At 43.6% G+C, this 20,766-nt stretch overlaps 1 protein-coding gene across 2 annotated transcripts in view; it reads left to right on the top strand.

The window, feature by feature from the left end:
* Positions 1-2,404: 2,404 nt before the first annotated feature.
* DENND1A (DENN domain containing 1A) overlaps positions 2,405-20,766 on the top strand; it is a 513,319-nt gene continuing 494,957 nt past the window's right edge. Inside the window, exon 1 of one of the 2 annotated variants that reach the window (XM_047829482.1) lies at positions 2,405-2,664. Coding sequence is in view for 1 of the 2 variants with exons in the window: in XM_047829479.1 (XP_047685435.1) it covers positions 2,648-2,664 (17 nt within the window). In the remaining variant the exon portion in view is untranslated. The remainder of the gene's footprint in view (positions 2,665-20,766) is intronic. The other variant, XM_047829479.1, reaches the window with a different exon arrangement.

Below are 20,766 nucleotides of genomic sequence, written 5' to 3' on the forward strand. Positions count from 1 at the left end.
TCTTTTTTTTTTTTTTTTCTTCTGTCACTGTTATTTGAGTCTTCCATCATTTACAGTTGAACTAAATTGTGCTTCAGAATATAAACAATTGCATTCTGGGTTGGAAACTCAGGTCTCCCGAATCCAAGTACAGGACTATTTATTATGAAGATTATTACTGTTAATCATGAAAGCAAAACTGGGCCGAGTTGTGCATATAATAGTTGCTGATAACTTTTGTGTGCTTTTCATAAGCTATTCCCTGTTTAAATACTTTATAGATGTCATGTATTCATTTAAATCTCAGGTCAACTCAGCAAGATCTATGACCATCATTTCCATTTTACAGGCAGAGAAACTGAGGCACAGAGAGAGTGAATACCTTCTCAAGGGTACACATTTAGTGAGAGGTAGAGCTGCGATCTGAACCCAGGTAGCCTGGCTCCAGATCGTGGGCTCTTAACTCCTACATTATACTCTCTCTTATGATGTGAGCTCCTCCTCATCCTCTATAGCCATTTTACCGAGGAGGAAACTGAAGCAGGTAATTTTCTGATCATTTGCTTTAAATTGCTCTGCTAGACAGTGGTGCAGTTAGCATTAGAAGCCAAACTCCTAACTCCCAGTTCAATGCTCTCTCCCCAGACCACCCTGTAGTCTCAGAGGCCACCTGGACAGATATATAACCCCCCAAGCCCACTTCCAGTCTTCCCCTCCAACACACATACACACACACACCACCCAGCAGGCACCCAGACATTTTTGTGGCCAGGATGGCTACAACCTCCTTTGAAAGGCAGCCAGCTTTGCCCTCCACCAAATAACTTTGTTTTATTTATAGTCTCCTGCTCAGAGCTTTTGAACTGGCTGCTCATTCCAGGGAAGATCTTGATAACAACTGTTCTTTGGAGAGGGTCCATAAGAAACAAGGTGAATAAACACCACAGAGGCCCTGCCCGTCTAGCAGAGTTTTGCTCCTGGGGGTGTTTATAAGTCGGTGTTGGTGTCTGGGTGCAGAAGACTTGGAATTCAAAATGGCGGTTTGGATTTTCAATTTCTTTCTTTTTTCTTTTTTGCTTTAATTCAAAAAAGTTTATTCTTTTAACAATCTCAAGGGCATAGGTCAAAGAGAGAAATTACCTTTATACTGAATACAACTCCAAAAGAAGCAGTTCTTCTTGCTTTCTTTGCTCCCTGCCTGGCTGGGACCTAGGGCCAGTTACTGTAGTGAATGAGGGGTGGGGGGGACACTTCACGAATTTACAAGAGCCAAAACGGCAGAAAGAATGAATGGCATCTTAGGACAGAAGACTGTAAAAGAAAAAGAAGTGGAGGAAGAAGGAGAAGAAAGAAAAGACTAATTTCAAAAGTGAACCATGAACCTGGCATGTTTTCTGACTTGTGGCCAAAGGTGCCATCCTAAAGCATAACTGTGTCACATGTGTTTGGAATTATTCAGCCTGGATGCTAATCTCCGGTCCACCAGTTGCTAGTTATGTAACCTTTCCTCTTTGAGAGATGGAGGGGGGGGTGGGTGGTGCTGTAAACTCACTAGATTATCGTGAGATGCTAACCATGTAGGGGAAATATAGTGCCCGGCTCAGTGAGAACACTCACTCACCCACTCAGCCAACAGTAGCTATTGGTAGCTGTCTTTATTACTCCCTCTGTGATTCCTCCAGGCTTAGAGGGAAGGATACTGAGGTGTTCATGAAAGTAGCCCCAAGGGGGAAAGGAGGCAGGCAGCATGTTGGTGCTTGACTCAAATACGTTCATTGGCGTTGTTACTCTTTGCCGTTACGGTGACACGACCTTCCTGCATGGGAACCTCCCAAATGGCTTATAAAGGGTAGGGCGGAGCGGAGCCACTAAACGGGTAGTACAAAGCCCCCAGGTGGCGTTCCTGCGGGTATGTGAGGTCTCCTTACAGATCTAAGGGGAGAGGAAGGGGCTTCCATCAAGCACCATGCTGGGGAAGTGGATAGCGTGCTAGAGGAGAGGGTCTGCGGTTCCCTTAAGGAACTTACTGGAAGGTATGGCATTTAAAAAAGGGAAAACTTGTGCTTTCACGGAAGCCTGATTGGGAGACATGATCTCAACGCCAAAGCTACTGAGCGGGAGGACTCCAAGGGGAGGAATGGGTGCAGGCTTCTTCAGGTGAGCTCGGGAGTCTCTAAGGGACGAGGGTCTCTCTTCAGGGGACTGTAAGGTCTCTACCGGAGCGCAGTCGGAGTGGGGGGAGGCCCTCGGGAACACCGCGCCCCCAGCTCCGCGAGGCCGGCGGACCGACGCGCCCTTCCCGCCCCCCACCGCCCTCAGGCGGCCCCGCCTCCCGGCAGCGGACTACACTTCCCGGCAGCCCCCGCGGGTGGCGGCGGCGGCGGCGGCGCGGACAGGAGGAGGCGGCTGTGTGAGAGGCGGAGGGGGCGGTGCGCGCTGGGTACGCGCGCCGGCGACCATGGCGTTCGCCGGGCTGGAGCGAGTACATTAAACCCGGGAGGCGGCGGCGGCGGCGGCGACGAGGGAGCGAGCTGCGAGCGGGCGGGCCCAGCCTGAGGGAAGGGAGGAAGGGGCGGGGAGAGCGCCGGAGGGAGGCCGGTCGGCCGCGGGCGGGCGGGCAGCGCAGCGCCGAGCGGGGCCCGCGGGCCCATGAGGAGGCCCGGGGACCATGGGCTCCAGGATCAAGTGAGTGCGGCCGGGCGGAGCCGGGCCGGGCGCGGGGCGGTGAGGCCGGGCGAGGGCTGCAGGCCGCGGGCGGCGCGGGGGACTTGTTGCCGGGGCCTGAGGGGCGCCCCGCGTGCCGGCGTCACGCGGGGAGGGGGACGGTTGCCATGACGATCCAGGGAGGCGCGAGGGCGGGGTACGCAGGGGGGGGGTGGTGGTGGTGGTGGAAGGGCTCTGGTGGTCAGGTGTCCCCTGTTCACCTGAGGGCGGGAGCCGCAGAGATTACGAGGTGGCCCCTTTCCTGGGGTAACAGAATCTCTGAAAATGCTCATACAACTGTTGGCGGGGGGGGGGGGGGGGGAGGGCGAGAAGCCTCCGGAAGCAACTCCCCAAATGGGCGTGTGTGTGGGGCTCCCCTGAGAATTGGGCAGGTCCTGAGAGGTCTGCTTAGGGCCTGCGGTTCTCGGAGGGGCCACTCGTGGATTTAAGGTCTGGATGGCCTGAGGGAGGAGGGCCCTTTTCTCTTTCCTCCTTTAAAAGCCCTGTTATCTGTGAAAGTCTCCACACAGCAAGGGCCAAAGGCTATGAAGATGCCTCTGTGTCGTAATTGAGCACCTGATCCTGATGGTGGTTGGAAAGGCTTTGTAATCCAATCTGGCAAATTCCTTCACTCATTCATTCACCTGGAATCCTCAGTGGGGGATTCGTTTTCCGGGGATGTTGTTGATACATGGAACTTCAGAACCCGTGGAAACATTGTTGCCTTTGCTTCTAGAGCTAGAAGTTGACTTTGGAAAGTGCAAACTTTTACGCAGTCCAATTTGGGTGTGTTGCTTTGGGCTCTATCTCCCCTCCCAGCCGGGTCCTTTTTCGGCCTCTCCCTTCCTCAGCTCCAGAGCATGAGATGCCTTATCTCTAATCACTAACAAATGTTCAGTTTTCTCTATGAGTAATAGAATTGTTTAAGGGCACTTAAAGTGGACAGCACAGGCTTTTCCCTAAACGGCTTTCATAGGACACTTGAAACCTGCTTACGAGAAAGTCTGCGGGATGTGTTTATTTCAGCGCTTTGAGACTGTTGCTTGGGAAGTTTGAAAGGGGAAGGAAGGGCCTTGAGGATGAACTCTCCTACTTAGTCAAACGCTGCCTCTCAGGTGCAGTCCGTGTCCTTGCAGCGTGACCCTTGCCCACCCTTGTAGTCCCCTGATTGACTCAGGCTTCCCATTCACTAAATGTCTCCTGTGCTGCCGCAGCCCTGAGACATGCGCTAAGTGAAGCTGCGAAAGTTTGCTTATGAGAATGAAAACGGAAGAGGTGCGGGAGCCCACTGTTCATTCTTGACTTTGTGGAAAGGAGGGGAGAAAGTTACAAGTGTGCTCCAAACGAGAGCTTAAGGGGTTTGGGAGGTAAAAAGATGTGGTGTGTGAAGCCTCGGGATTAAGGAGGTACTCCACGTTCAGCTCCTGCTTCCAAGTAAGAGTTGTGAACTTGGATTTCGATAGCACTTAGAAACACTTCCCAAAAAGCCACCTTACGGTCGCAGAGTATGCTTGTGAGGATGCTTACCCTTGTTACAGAGGCGTTCAGAAACTTGGCCGACCTGAGGCGGTCAGTGTCAGAACTAGCGTGAAAATCCAACAAGTGGAAGGTCAGATGACGGGGCATCAGGTCTCTTGATCTTGAAGGTTGCAGGTTAACGTGCATCTCAGGCGCGTTTTGTGGAACCCATAAGCATTCTGAGCACTTGGGCAAGGGAACTTACTAAGGTGTGAAATTAGCATAAAGAATAACCTTCTTGGTCTTGAAACTGGACTGCTCTGGGATAAAAAACTTAGGCTTGGGGAAGTATGTTTGCTTTACCTGTGGTGAGACTGGAAGAGGAGCTCTGAAAAGTAGTTGTAATTTACGGTGACTTCTGACTCAGCAGCGTCTGTGTGCGGCTGGGAATGGGGATGGACAGGTGGCTTGGGACCATCTACTTCGATGCTGCCCTAGTCTTTGGAGGAAACAGAGCTTTGGCCACTACTGCCTGTCGCACCCTGACAGGAAAGAACAGACTTCGCTCAAGGTGTTGAGCTGCCTGAGTTGAAATCTAAGTGTACAGGCTCTGTTGTGTAGGGACAGTTGGGGGGGGGGGTTGCGGATTTGTAGGGGGAGTGTGAAACAGAAAGCACTGTGGGGCCCCTCTGGGCAGGAGAGCATTGTGGCTGCCAGGCTTCCCACTTTCTGCTGCCGTGTGGCCCAGTCAGGCTAACGATGTAGAACCAGATCTGGGTTCAAATTCCAGCTCTTTTGTCTACTGACTGTGAAACTTGGCACAGACTACTTCTTTCACCCTCAGTTTCCCTGAGGGTAAAATGGGGGAGACTATAATGCTGCAGAGTCGTAATGAACAAATAAATGCAGTGTCCACGTGATTGCTGGGCCTGGATTAAAAATTCAGTAACTGTTAGTTTTCTTTTATACCTTCTCTATCAAAAAAAAACCCAAGAAAACCAGTCTGTTTTATGCCAGGAATGTCAGGGAATGGCTTGCTTCGAGAAATGGAAGAAAGTTTTGATAATCAAGGAATTAGACTGTTAATGCGAAGAGCAGGACTTAACACTCTCATTATTAAAAAATAAAAGTTGATTAAAAACAATGTGTGTAATTGTGCAGCTGGTGTCTCTTGTATCATCAGTAAAGCAGGTGAGTTGCCAGGCACAGGTGCTGAGATTTAGTGCTTGATCAGACTTTGAGGCTAAGGCTGGTTGAGCACAATCTCTGTGTCAGGCGTGGTGGTATTGCCTTGTGTGAACCATTTTATCAGATCCCACAACTGTCCAATGATTAGGTACTACTAACCACATTTTTCAAATGAGAGAATGGGAATTTATTGCCTAAGATTAGATGCCATCCCCAGGAAGCCTGCCCTGATGCTGGTTCTGCACCCTGAGTCTCCTCCCCAGCCTAGGCCGGCCGCCCTCCTCTCTGCATCCCCCTCCCCAGCCTGGGCTGGGTGCCTCTCAGCTGTGTGTCCCCTCTTCAGCCTAGGACAGGTGCCCTTTATCTGTGCACCCTGTGCCCAGCCGAGGCCACGTGCCCCTTGTGTTTCTCGCCATCACAGCACTAAAGTTAGTTCCTTGACCGTCTTCCACATTAAGCCAGGCATACTTGAGAGCAGGGACTCTCTTGGTCTTTGAGTTCTCTGTGTCAGACCCAGTACCTGCCATATAAGGTTGTTTAGGAAGAATTTAGGGAATGATTTAAGAAGTCTGCTAGGATCTGAGTTAAGATCCTAACTAAGGCTCTGGGTTGAGTACACGTAGAGTTAAAAGAATAGTTTGCTACCTAAACTCTTGAGGACAAGAGTTTTTATGTTTTTAAGTCAAGTTGCCCTGGTCTATGCAGAGAATTACTTACTTTTTTCTGAAGAGTGTTTTTTAGTTCATGTTCACTTAAGTAAAGGAATATCGTCTGGCTTCAGACCAAACATTTACTTGACCAGGGAAGGAAAACGTCACCAGTATGCAGGTAGCACCCTGGAAAGCAGACCTTTATCTAGAGGGATGAAAGGAGCAGGGGTAACTGGCAGTCTTCGACAGGTATGTTTAAATCTTATTTAGTGTTGGAGTGATCCCGGTGGACTAGAATGTGGTTAATGTGAAGCAATTTAACTGATAATGCAGACATATAGCAGGAAACTGTGTGGCAGTTTAATATTGCTTGTGGTGACATCTTAGAAATTGTTTCCAGGCACCGAGGGCAGGAAGTGGATTGTAAGTAATCGAAGGAAGTATTCTAAGTGAGTTTGAGGAAACCTGACATTTATGATGCAGAGAAGAGCATACTCTAAGATTTGAAGGCATAGGGACAGGGCAGAGCAGCTCATTTGGCCTTGTGGTGGTATTTATTTTGCATTAGCCTGTGTACCTGTCTTCTGTCCCTGTCAGACTGTGACCTCTTTGAGGTTGGTGACCCCGAAGCGTATCCGTTTATTCATTCACTCACTGTGGAACTAAGTGTGAAGCACATATTGAACATTCACCCACAAAATGTTGGTGATTATTATGTTAGTATTGTCGTATTTGGTAGTACTATATCATGTGCCTGGTAGTGGGCTGAGTGCCCGGGACACAAAAATAAAGGTTTTTCTTAAAAAAACAAAACAAAACAAAAAAAAAAACAAAAACAAAACTAAATAAAAAATAAAGGTTTTCCTTCACGTTAAGGTTTTCCAAAATAGTAGTGAGACAGAAATGCAAAATAAAACAAACTCCGTCTGGGGCCCCGCCCCACCAAAAAACCCGAGTATGATACAGTACGAGGAGTGCTATGGTAGAGATGCAGCTTGTGCTGAGAAGGTGAAGGGATGGAGAGGCTGTCTGCCAAGGTGGCTTCAAGGAAGGAAGGCCAGCTGGCTTCATAGAGCTGTTTTAGCTGAGACAGGAGAGGTGATAAGGGTGCGAAAAGGGCAAGTGGTGGCAGTAGTCCCCATCGAGGGAGCAGTATGCGTGAAGATGTGGCATACTAAGAAAATAAAAACGTTAATTACCATTTTTAGGCACATGCCAGGAATTGTGTTAGACACTGAGAATTACGGTGCTGAATAATGCATATTCATTCCTACTCTCATGGAGCTTATAGTCTGGTGGACCCAACAGATGAAAAATCACAGATCAATTCCCATAAAGCTATGTGGATGTGCTAGAAAGGAAACAAGATGCTGAGTGACAATGCAGGGTGGCTGTCCTGTTTCAAAGCAGTGAGGGAGGGTTTACTGTAGAGCTGACATTTGAGCTGAGACTTCAAGGATGAGAAATCATTCGTCCTGTAAAGAGACTGGGCAAGACTTTCCATTCCGGACAGAGTTGAGCATATACAAAGGCCTCGAGGCAAGACATCCTAGACCCGTTTCAGGATCTGCTAGAAGTCCACAGGTTTGGGTAGTGACTGATGGGACAGAACCTTGTTGTAAGGTCTGAGATCAAGACTGGGGCCTGAGTAGGGCCTTGTAGGCCATGGCAGTCAGAAAACAACTTGAGATGTAATTCACACAACTATAACATTTTTTTTTTTTAACGTATAATTAAATGATTTTTAGCTTGCTCACAAAAGTGTGGTCAATAACTACTATCCAACTTAACATTTTCATCCACCCCAGAAGGAAACCTCATGCCCATTAGCATTTGTTTCTCATTCCCCCCAAACCCTCTCAGCCCTGAGCAATCACTAATCTACTTACAGTTGCTGTAGATTTATACTGGGCATTTCGTATAAGTGGAATCATACAATAATTGCTGAATAATATTTCATTGTATTGAGAAACCACATTTTCATCCTCTCATCAGTTGTTAGGTGTTTGGGTTGTTTCCACTTTTCCACTGTTATGAATAATGTTGCTGTGAACATTTTGTGTGGGCATATGTTTTCCTTTCTCTTGGGTATATACCTAGGAGTGGAATTGCTGGATCATATGGTAACTCTGTTTAAGAAACCGTTAAACTGTTTTCCGAAGCAATTGTACCACTTTGTGTAAAGTGGTTATCTCCTTGTGGTTTTGATTTGGCCCAGATGAGTTGCGTGGAAAACAAAAGATCAGCGTAGAAAGAGATAGGTTTCTCAGCAGAGGTTGGAACTTGAACTGAAAGAAAGGTGGTGTTTGTCTCTTTTCCTCCCAGACTTTTGGGGTTCAAAGTCCTTTGGCTTCAGCCCTTGTTTGTTTGGGAGACGCGGGAAGTACGAATCCCCCTACTTCTCCGCCATGTTGGCCTTCTCGTAGAGAGGTGATATTTGGAGAAGGGAGGAGGCATTCCTAGAGGAAGAACAGCGGAAGTTTTATGACTTGGGAGTGGGAGAACCCCTTCTTACTGTTTTCTGGTACAGAGAAGCAGCTTTGGTTTCTTAGGATAGCTCGGCTCCAGTCTTGTTTTCAGACTGCTCCTCAAAGGATCCCATTACCAAAATACACTACAGACTTCCTTCTTTGTGAGGCCTGTGTGTAGCATGGCTGACATGTCTCCCTAGTGTGGGATGAGAGCAGAAGTTGATATGTGCCTTCCTCCAGGGCTTCTCCCACTATTGCCTCTTCTATTTCCTCTCGCCACCACAGTGCTCCCCTGCCAGTCCCCGTGGAAGATGGTACGAAGGGTGGCAGAATGAGAGCCTTATTGCAGACCGTGCTCCCCATTGTCAGTGCCCAGAATCAGTCACTTGAATTGTCATGACTTTTCTGAACAGTGTATTGGGTGCCACTCTGTCATTCTCGTCTTAGCCCGTTGCAGTCAACTTCAAGGGTTTTGCACAGCAGCTAGGAAGGTTGAAACAGGGAATGTAAAACCTGGAATGTTGCTTTAGGAAAATATGTTTCAGACTGTTACATCTGTGTGTAAGCTCCTAGCTGGAATTCTAGTTGTGGGTTGCAAAGATGCAGCCTTTTTCCTGGCCCTAGAGGGAACTAATCTCTGGATTTACAACATCCTTTTGCTTAAAAGGATTTTGTTGGGAAATGGAGAGATAAACAAGGAAGAAAAATAAATCAAAGAAAACAAAAACAAAGTTGGTCTCCTTGACTTTTATTGGAATCCATACCCATTCTTTCCAAGTATTTAGGACTTGAAAAGGAGCCAACTAAAGGAAGTAACAAAAGGTATGTTCAAAACATTTGACTTCCTATAGAAAAGATAGGTTACCTTCCCAAAATTCATTTGTAAATTGGTTACAGTATTTAGAATGTATTTTTTTCTTAGAGACATGTTACTATACATGAATCAGTGGTTGTCAAAGATAAAGACTTTGTAGGCAGAAGGAACTGTGTAAAAGACAGGTATAGCTGAAATATAGGATATGTGAATAAAGGTTAGGGGTGAAATTGAAAAAGTAGGCTTATGCCACCGGGACATGATGCCATTGAAAGATTGAGTTGGGAATGTGATACGATCAGATTTGGGTTTTTAGGAAGATTACTGTGGCAGCAGTAGTTTAGAACAGTGATATCTCAGGCTTGTACAAGATGATGCACTGGGGTGTGAAAAGAATATGTTAGAACTTATCTTTGTTTTTATTCTTACTTTTCTTAAAGTAGGCTTCACACCCAGTGTGGAGCCCAATGTGGGGCTTAAACTCATGACTCTGAGATCAAGACCTGAGTTGAGATCAAGAGTTGGGGGCTTTTAACTAACTGAGCCACCCAGGTACCCCTTCTATATGTATACGTTTTTTATCAATCTTCAAAATTTTCTTTTGTGTTTTCATGTGTATATATTAGTATAGTAAGACATTCTTATAATTTATAAGTCATTGTATCAAATGTATGCTTAAATTTTTTGATAGGGAAGGAGTGCATGGAAAAAAAAATTGGAGACCACTGGTTCATGGAACTGCGTTACAGATGCTGTAGAAGATCAAGGCCTGATGTGAGGTTTTAGTTGTCAAAAGAAAAAGGACAGATTTGAGAGAGATTTTGGGTAGAATTGACAGGACTTGGTGACAAATTACATGTAAGGGGCGAGAGAAGAATCAAAGACGATTTGCCGAGGTTAGCAAAGTTACATTAGAAATGAGTGTTTGGAAGGTGAGGGCCAGTTATGTAACGTGTTTGCTTTTCTGAGGAAAAGTGGAAAGTTATAATTGGGAGAAGGCGTTTTAGTCTGCAGCGAGAAGGGAAGAAATCTTTTAAGGGCCTCGTAGTGAATGTGTGTGCTTCATTTGATGAGTAAGACTTTAAGTGGCCTGAGCCAAGTTGCTGAAGGGAAATCTGTCCATGTTAGATGTTAGAGAAGAAATAAACTTTTGAACTCACTTGAGCCACAGGAAAGGTTTCAGGGATGTTTCATTGATCTCGCTTAGGCTGTATGAATAAATAGGAGGAAGGAAACTAATGTAGAGAAAGATGCTGTTTGACTCCGAGCAAACAGTTCTTGTACTCCAGGGTGTGAGAGGAGTTGGGAAATGTGGGCCTTGGAGACCCGAGCAGTCCCCATCTGAGTCCTGAGGCTAACAGATTCACCTGTAAGGTGGTTGTGAGGGCTAGAAGCGACCTTGCATCTCGCCTTCAGTGGAGAAAGGATTGTTGAGTAAATGGCAACTGTCACTACTACTGCTTGGAGAGGACGAGCACGCCTGTCTGAACCACCTGGAGTCAAAGCAAGTGTTCTTTTTTATAGGCTTTTTTTTTTTTTTTTTAAAGCCAGAGAGAAAGTATTTGCTTGCTCTCCGTGAGTATGATACGATGGTGTGTTTTACATTTTACTGAATTTATTTGAAGGTTTGTGATCCTATGCAAGGCACTGTTCCTCTTGCTGGTTGGGAGAAAAGAAGCTCAAAGTCCACTGAGAGAGATAAGAGAAGAATGCAAATAATTAGAACAATAGTGATTAACATCATGTCTCTTCTCTCACAAACTATTTGAAGATTTTATTCACCTTTACATAAGATTTATACCTTCTTATATTTATCTATGTGTAGCTGGTGCTGTTGTTCACGTCTAGCCTTTTTTTTAATTAAAAAAAAATTTTTTTTTAATTTACATCCGAGTTAGTTAGCATATAGTGCAATAATGATTTCAGGAGTAGAATCCAGTAACTTATCCCCTACATGTGACACCCAGTGCTCATCCCAACAAGTGTCCTCCTTAATGCCTCTTACCTATTTAGCCCATCCCCCCAACCACAACCCCTCCAGCAACCCTGTTTGTTCTCTATATTTGAGTCTCTTATGTTTTGTCCCCCACCCTGTTTTTCTATTTTTTTGCTTCCCTTAGCTTTGTCTGTTTTGTATCTTAAATTCCACATATGAGTGAAATCACATTTGTTTTTTTCTGACTAATTTCAATTAGATAATACACTAGTTCCATCCAGATTGTTGCAAATGGCAAGATTTCATTCTTTTTGATTGCCAAGTAATACCCCACTGTGTGTATATACCACATCTTTTTTTTTTTTTTTTAATATGTATTGTCAAATTGTCTATCATAACAGTGTGTAAAGTGTGCTTTTGGTTTTTGGGGTAGATTCCCATTGTTCATCGTTTACATACAACACCCAGTGCTCATCCCAAAGTGCCCTCTTCAATGCCCATCACTCATTTTCCCCTCTCCCCCACTCCCCCATTCACCCTCAGTTTGTTTTCTGTATGAGTCTCTTATGGTTTGCTTCCCTCCCTCTCCGTTTGTAACTGTTTTTTCCCCCTTCTCTTCCCCCGTGGTCTTTTGTTAAGTTTCTCAAGATACACATACGAGTGAAAACATATCTGTCCTCTGACTTATTTCACTCAGCATAATACCTTCCACTTCCATTCACATTGCTGCAAATGGCATGATTTCATCCTTTCTTATTGCCAAGTAGTATTCCATTGTATATATAAACCACATCTTTATCCATTCATCAGTTGGTGGGCATTTAGGGTCTTTCCATAATTTGGCTATTGTTGACAGTGCTGCTATAAACATTGGGGTACATGTGCCCCTATGTATCAGCATTCCTGGATCTCTTGGATAAATTCCTAGTAGTGCTATTGCTGGGTCGTAGGTACCATATATTCTTTATCCATTCATCTATCGATGGACATTTGGGCTCTTTCCATACTTTGGCTATTGTTGATAGCACTGCTATAAACATTGGGGTGCATGTGCCCTTTTGAAACAACACAGCTGTATTCTTTGGACAAATACCTTGTAGTGCAATTGCTGGGTTGTAGGGTAGTTCTATTTTTAGTTTTTTGAGGAACCTTCATACTGTTTTCCAGAGTGGCTGCACCAGGTTGCCTTCCCACCAGCAGTGCAAAGGAGATCCTCTTTCTCCACATCGCCCACATCTGTTGTTGCCTGAGTTGTTAATGTTTGCCATTTTGACAGGTGTGAGGTGGTATCTCGTGGTTTTGATTTGTATTTCCTGGGTGATGAGTGATGTTGAGCATTTTTTCATGTGTCAATTGGCCATCTGGATGTCTTCCTTGGAGAAGTGTCTATTCGTGTCTTTTGCCCATTTCTTCACTGGGTTATTTGTTTTTTGGGTGTTGAGTTTGGTAAGTTCTTTATAGATTGACTACTAACCCTTTATCCAATATGTTATTTGCAAATATCTTCTCCCATTCCATAGGTTGCCTTTTAGTTTTGCTGATTGTTTTCTTCACCGTGCGGAAGCTTTTTATCTTGATGAGATCCCAGTAGTTATTTTTGCTTTTGTTTCCCTTGCCTTCAGAGACCTGTTAAGAAGTTGCTGCAGCCAGGGTCAAAGAGGTTGTTGCCTGCATTCTCCTCTAGGATTTTGAAGCTTCCTGTCTTACGTTTAGGTCTTTCATCCATTTTGAGTTTATTTTTTGTGTATGGTGTAAGAAAGTGGTCCAGGTTCATTCTCCTGCATGTCGCTGTTCAGTTGTCCCAACACCATTTGCTGAAGAGACCGTATTTGCTCCATCGGATATTTTTTCCTGCTTTGTCAAAGATTAGTTGGCTATACATTTGTGTCCATTTCTGGGTTCTCTATTCTGTTGATCTGAGTGTTTTTGTGCGAGTACCATACTGTCTTGATGATTACAGCTTTGTAATACATCTTGAAGTCTGGAATTGTGATGCCTCCAGCTTTGATTTTCTTTTTCAGGATTGCTTTGGCTATTTGGGGTCTTTTCTGGCTCCATATAAATTTTAGGATTGTTCTAGCTTTGTGAAGAATGCTGATGTTATTTTGATAGGGATTGCATTGAATATATAGATTGCTTTGGGTAGTATCAATATTTTAATATTCTTCCAATCCAAGAGCATGGAATATTTTTCGGTGTGTGTGTGTGTGTGTGTGGTCTTCAATTTCTTTCATAAGCTTTGTATAGTTTTCATTGTATAGATTTTTCACCTCTTTGGTTAGGTTTATTCCTAGGTATTTTATGGTTGTTCACTTCTACTCTTTAACTGCTGATTTCTTTTTCCTGGGTGCTTAAAATGATTGTAAAACTTTTTTTAGGGAAATTTTAAACATCTACAAAAGTAGAGAGAATAGTATAATGAGCCCTCAAATGACCATCACTGTTTCAACACTTACTAATTTATGGCGTATCTAGTTCCATTTATAGGTAACTACCCATAACTCCTTCTGCCCTCCAGTTCTGAATTATTTTGAAGCGAATCCCAACTGTCATATCTCATTCTTAAATATTTCCGTATGTGTCTCTAAAAGAGAGACATTATTATTTTTTTTTTTCAACGTTTATTTATTTTTGGGACAGAGACAGAGCATGAACGGGGGAGGGGCAGAGAGAGAGGGAGACACAGAATCGGAAACAGGCTCCAGGCTCTGAGCCATCAGCCCAGAGCCTGACGCGGGGCTCGAACTCACGGTCCGTGAGATCGTGACCTGGCTGAAGTCGGATGCTTAACCGACTGCGCCACCCAGGCGCCCTGAGAGACATTATTTTTAAAAAGGTGACATCACACCTAAAAAAAAAAAATTCCTTTGTGTCATCAAATATCTATAGTCACTAAAAAGTTTTCTAGTTACATCGCTTTTTAAGGGTTGATATATTTAAATCAAGTAAGATCATACTTTTCAATTGGTTGATGTGTATCTTTTTTTTGCAATTTATTTATTGAAGTGTGTTATTTGTTATGTAGTTTACACTGCATCCTGTTTAATATGTTCTGTCCCCTTTATTTCCTACAAATTGGTAGTTAGATTTAGTTACTTGATCAGATTCAAGTTCATTTTCTTGGCAAGCATACTTAAAATGTGATAGGTACTTCCATCAGGAGGCACATTATGTCTGATTATCTCTCTTTTTGGTCCATTAATTTATTAGGGGCTATTAAATGGTGATATTTTGCTTCTATCATTGCTTCATATTAGCTAGAATACTTCTATATAGAAAAAGTTTACCATATCCACTATTTGGTTACCCTGAGGTATAGTTTATCTAGGAAAAGCAGGATAAATATTTGTTTCCTTTAATCATTTTTCAAACTGAGTTAATTGGCTAGGGTTTTCCAGAGGGGACTGGTTTTTGTTTTTGTTTTTTTCCCAAGTGTCACTTTAAACACATGAATTTAAACCTATTTATTATATTTGAATCTACTGTACTTCTCAATGATGTTTAATTTGTCCTTTGTCTAGTGACTGCTTCAAGTTAACTTCCAGAATCCTTTTGACAGGATCCAAGTAGTTTTTTTTTTTTTTTTAATGTTTATTTTTGAGAGAGGCAGTGTGAGCAGGGGAGGGGCAGAAAGAGAGGGAGACACAGAATCTGAAGCAGGCTCCAGGCTTGGCACCATTAGCACAGAGCCCGACTCAGGGCTAGAACCCATGAACCGTGAGATCATGACCTGAGCTAAAGTCAGAAGTTCAACCGATGAGCTACCCAGGCAACCCTCCCAGTAGTTTTTAATATCTCCCTTGCTTTTTGGTATGACAAGATGTTCTAGGCTTATCTTGTATTTTTCCTGCTCCAGACCTGTATTCCTGTTTCTTTAAGGAGTCTTGTTTCCTTTTAGTGGGAAATGGTATTAGAGATTTCACTTTGGGTTTTAGGACTCTTGTTTTTGTTTTTGTTTTTGTTTTGAATGACTACTGTTGTCAGTCATTATTCTAGACTTTTCCAGGGATCAGCACTAGGAAGTTTTGTGTGTGTGTGTGTGTGTGTGTGTGTGTGTGTGTGTGTGTGTGTGTTAAAGGTAAACTTCATATTGATATTTCCAGTTCAAGTCTATAGCATTGTTATTTAACTTTATCACTCTTGTATCTGAATCTCCTGTCATTCGTACCAAAAAGTGCTGATTTCCAGTGACACCAACATAAGTATCTTTGCTTTATCACACAAGACCCACATAACTCAGCAGCAACACCAACATTACTATAAACAATATGATTACTGAAAACTGGTTGGTTTTGTTTTTAATTTGGCAATTCTTTCAAGCCTTGCGTTAGGTTCTGTGCTGACAGCTCAGAGCCTGGAGCCTGTGGATTCCAGGTCTCCCTTTCTCTCTGCCCCTCCCCCTACATGCTGTCTCTGTCTCTGTCTCTCTCAAAAATAAACATAGTATAAACAAGGTTTTAATGTAGCCTTTAAAACAAAAAACAAAAAAAAAATGTTTAACTTCTATCCCTCCCTCATCACTCTGTTCCTTCCCTCCTTTGTAGGTAGTTTTTAAAAAAATGTTAATTTGTCATTAAGAAAAAAAAAAGGTAAATACATATGTGTATTCACACCTTCTCCCACCAGTCCTTCAGGTAATGATAGCATTCTGAATGCGCTTTTCTCTCTTTTTCTCATTTTATACCTTGTAAAGAAGTCCCTTCTAGCAGTGTCTAGGGGTCATCCTCATTTCCTTTTTTTTTTTTTTTCCTTTTTATTTTAGAGAGGGAGTGTGAATGGGAGAGAGGGGCAGAAGGACAGAGGGACAGAGAGTGAGAATCTTAAGCGGGCAATATTTGTTAACTCCCTGAAGTGAAAGACGATGAGCACCTTTATAGTAATTATCTTCTCCTCTTCTAGTGTTTTAGATATTTATATTATTTCGAATTCTTAGAATGGTTTTATTTTGACATAATTACTTAATCCTTTTTATTCCATTAACTTTCAATAATGTCTCTTAATTCCTTACTCTCTAAGGGAAGGATACCTTTTTTCTAGTTTCTTCTAAGCTATACTTTTATGTGGTTATTTTAGTTCTGATCCATGGCCAGAACCAAGTCTTTTATTTTTTTTCTTTATTTTTTTAAATCTTTATTTCTTTTTGAGAGAAAGAAACAGAGCATGAGTGGGGGAGGAGCAGAGAGAAAGGGAGACACAGAATCTGAAGCAGGCTTCAGGCTCTGAGCCATCAGCACAGAGCCTGACATGGGGCTCGAACCCACGAACCGTGAGATCATGACCTGAGCCGAAGTCAGAGCTTAACCAACTGAGCTACCCAGGTACCCCTCCAAGTCTTTTATTATATATCCTTAGGTTAAGCTTAACAATTAAATGTTATTGGGGCACCAGGATGGCCCAATCAATTAAGTGCCAAAGTCTTGATTTTGGCTCAGGTCACGATCTCACGGTTCATAGGTTCGATCCTTGCACTGGGCTCCGTGCTGATGGTGTGGAGCCTGCTTGGGATTCTGTCTCCCTTTCTCTCTGCTCCTCTCCTGCTTGCTCTCCGTCTCTCTCTCTCTCTCTCTCTCTCTCTCTCTCTCTCACTCTCAAAATAAACATTATTTTAAAGCATTAAAAAAAATTAAATGTTATGAGTATTTAAATACTATTCAACATAGGCCGGGTAGGGTGCTGGAATAACCTTTTCTTTCTTCTTGGTGCATTACCATCCCGTTTGAGGGAGAATGTGCTTAACATCAGGGTCACAGAAACTTTTTTCCATATAATCCATCTAGAATAAAAAATTATGCTCTATATGCTAATACATACATTAGTGTTGCATTTATTTGCACAAAAAACAGGGGGACACCTCCCTGTATAGAGAGCAGCACAAGGTGTCATGTGAGTACTGCCATCCTCATGTTGGCAGACAGAAGCCTCTACTTTGCAGTCCTTGTGGGGGCTGGGGCACTTTTGGGAGCATGAGCCTTGGCTTTGATTTTGACCTTGTTGGTAGTCTCAGTCCAGCAGAGAGAGGCCGGCACCCTGGCAGTGTTGTAATAAGCTTGTTACTTAAGCTTGGGGCCCATGCCTTTCAGAACTTTGAACTTGACAAAGGCCTTGATGGTCTTAGTTTTTTGTTTTTTGTTTTTTTTTAATTTTGTTTTAATGTTTGTTTATTTTTGAGAGAGTGTCTCTCTGCGGGAGAGGGGCAGAGAGAGGGAGACAGAATCCACAGCAGGCTCCAGGCTCTGAGCTGTTAGCACAGAGCCCGAAGTAGGGCTTGAACCCATGAGCAGTGAGATCATGACCTGAGCTGAAGTCGGAGGCTCAACTGACTGAGCCACTCAGGTGCCCTGATGGTCTTAGTTTTATTTTATTGTTCTGCATCTTCATTAGATCCTTCGTGTGTTTTCTTGATAAAGTTTGAGGTTCTCAGGAACTTGACAAATGTATCTTTATGGTTAGGGCTTCCTGATGCCGTTTCTGACCCATTTTGCAACTGATTATGTGTGGTGTGGTTCTTGGACTTGGCTGTGTCTGCATTGCTGCCCGCAGTCCAGAAAGTGCTTGAGACTGGAAAAGAACGAGCTATATCTGGATTTTGATTTTTTAAAATCATAAGTCTCTTCTTCCCCTTCTCCCTGAGTTTCTAGTCTTTTTTCTCATCTTGCATTATTTGCTTTATCACATCGTTAATTTTTCCAAACTTGAGATCATACTTGCAGTTTTATTAAGGCTCTTTTTTTTTTTCCTTCTTGGTTTCTTCCCATCTTCCTGTTGTGATCTGTGTAAAGCTAGCTATTTTGTTGTAATCCTAGAATGTCCCTATTTCATTATTTCCTGGCCCATGTGTTCTTTTAATTTATTTGCTGGGGTACATATTCAAGTTTTTTGTTTTGTTTTTTTAAATTTTGGAGAGAGCAGGGGATGGGTAGAGGGAAAGAATCTTTTTTAATGTTTATTAAAAAAATTTTTTTTTATGTTTATTTCTGAGAGAGAGAGAGAGAGAGAGAGAGAGAGAGAGAGAGAGACAGGGCATGAGTGGGGGAGGGTTAGAGAGAGGGAGACACAGAATCTGAAACAGGCTTCAGTCTCTGAGCTATCAGCACAGAACCTGACATGGAGCTCAAACTTGTGAACTGTGAGATCATGACCTGAGCTGAAGTCAAACACTTAACTGACTGAGCCACCCAGGCACCCCTTAAATGTTTATTTTTGCGAGAGAAAGAGACAGCATGAGTGGGGACGGGGTAGAGAGAGAAGACACAGAATATGAAGCAGGCTCCAGGCTCTGAGGTGTCAGCACAGAGCCTGACATGGGGCTCAAACTTGTGAACTGTGAGATCATGACCTGAGCCGAAGTGGGCCGCTTAACCGACTGAGCCACCCAGGCACCCCTTAAATGTTTATTTTTGAGAGAAATAGAGACGGAGACAGAGACAAACAGCATGAGTGGGGAAGGGGCAGAGAGAGAGGGAGACACAGAATCCAAAGCAGGCTCCAGACTCTGAGCTGTCAGCACAGAGCTCGATGTGGGGTTTGAACTTGCGAACTGCGAGATCATGACCTGAGCCAAAGCTGGACACTTAACCAACTGAGCCACGCAGGCACTCCAAAAGAGAGAATCTTAAGCAGATTCCATGTTCCGCTTGGAGCCTGATGCGAGGCTAGATTCCACAACCTGGGATCATGACCTGAGCTGAAATCAAGAGTCTGATGCTCAACCAACTGAGCCACCCAGGAGCCCCTCAAGTTCTTGTAAGAGACAACCACACCAGTGGACTTGCAGGAAGGATGCATTTGAGTTTTTGCATGTCTGAAAAATGTCTACTCCCTTACACCTGATCAGTAGTTTGTATGGTTGCTAGAGTTCTGGGCTGAAAAAATTGCCCACAGAACTTGAAGAAAGTTTCCCGCTTTCACCTGACTTCCTTTGACACTGCTTTGGAAGGGGAAGGGAGTACTTGCCCTCCTGTTGACTGTTAGGGTATATGTGTAGGTTTCCTGTTGAGGCTTTGTTAACACTCGGGGTAGGGAATTCCCTTTACCTAGGGAGTAGGTGGGAGTTCTGATTCCCCAAGAGGCTTCTGCTGACACCTCTCTGGCTGGGTAGAGTGGTGCCTTTTTGCTGCTCTCCCCATGGCCTCAGTGACTGCCACGGGTGAGCGGACGTCTAGGTTTTCCAGTTTCCACTGAAGCCACATCGAGGGGCTCCTCATTATTGCTGGGGATGATGAAAGTCCCAGCCCCCTACTTGACTTTCTTGGCAGTGGTGGGTGGATGGGATTCTTGATGACAGCCCCGCCAAGGTAGAAATTTGGTTTCTTCTCTGTTTGTCCTTCGCTGACCTGAGTGAAGGTGAGGCTGAACAGGTTTTTCTGGGGTGCTTGGCTGGTGTTTGGTGGTGGGTTTTTGTCTTTGTTTTTCTTTTCCTAAAAGGTTTCTGACTTGTTAGGCTGGCCCTTTGGCAGACTTCTGTTGGAGTTTTTTTGGTCTGCATCAATTGGGATTTATGGGTTGCCAGCTTTAGTCATGAATGGAGGTTGAATTTTATCAAATGCTTTTTCTACATCTATTGAGATGATCATAGGATTTCTTTCCCATGTGTTAATGTAAGTGATGTTTATTTTCAAATGTTAAACTAACTCTGCATCCCTGGGACAAACCCATTTGGTCATGATGTATTATTCTTTTTATATATACTGCTGGATTCAATTTACTGATATTTATTTTATGGTCACATCTATATTCATAAGAGATTTTGGCTGTAATTTTCCTTTATTGTAATGGTCTTGTTAGTTTTTGGTATCAAGGTCATTCTGGCATCACAAAAAGGATAGGAAATATTTTAAAAAACTGTTACAGAAGTGGTGTGGTTTTAGTATAATAAATTGGTGATTGTAGATTTTTGGATGAGCATTGAATTTAGGAAAATTAAACATTACTCATAAGCATTTCCTTAACCCCAGTGGTTATTTGTGTTTCCCTATAATATGAGGGGATAAGTAATCCCTTCTCCCACCCTCCTTATATACACATATTTATTTTACTTTTTTTGGCTGGATAATTCCGTGTCAGGTGAAGGCCATCATTATGTTTCATCTGTTCGTATTTTGGTGCATGTCTCTTAAGAACACCTGTATTTTTCTATATAATGAGTGTACTTTTGTCACCATCAAGAAATTTCATACACCACATTATCCAATAAACAATCCAAGTTTACATCTTCCCATTTGTGCCAGTGATGTCTTTTGCAGCTGTTTATTTTTGTACCTGGGTCCAGTTAGGGATCATATGTTGCATTTAGTTGTCATGTCTCTTATTCCCTTTTACTTAGAACAGTTCTGGGGTGCCTGGGTGGCTCAGTCGGTTGAGTGTCCGACTTTGGCTCAGGTCATGATCTCACCGTCCGTGAGTTCGAGCCCTGTGTCGGGCTCTGTGCTGACAGCTCAGAGCCTGGAGCCTGTTTCAGATTCTGTGTCTCCCTCTCTCTCTGACCCTCCCCCGTTCATGCTCTGTCTCTCTCTGTCTCAAAAATGAATAAAACGTTAAAAAAATTAAAAAAAGAACAGTTCTTCTGCC

This window comes from Prionailurus viverrinus, chromosome D4 (genome assembly GCF_022837055.1).
Source record: "Prionailurus viverrinus isolate Anna chromosome D4, UM_Priviv_1.0, whole genome shotgun sequence".
Taxonomy (NCBI): domain Eukaryota; kingdom Metazoa; phylum Chordata; class Mammalia; order Carnivora; family Felidae; genus Prionailurus; species Prionailurus viverrinus.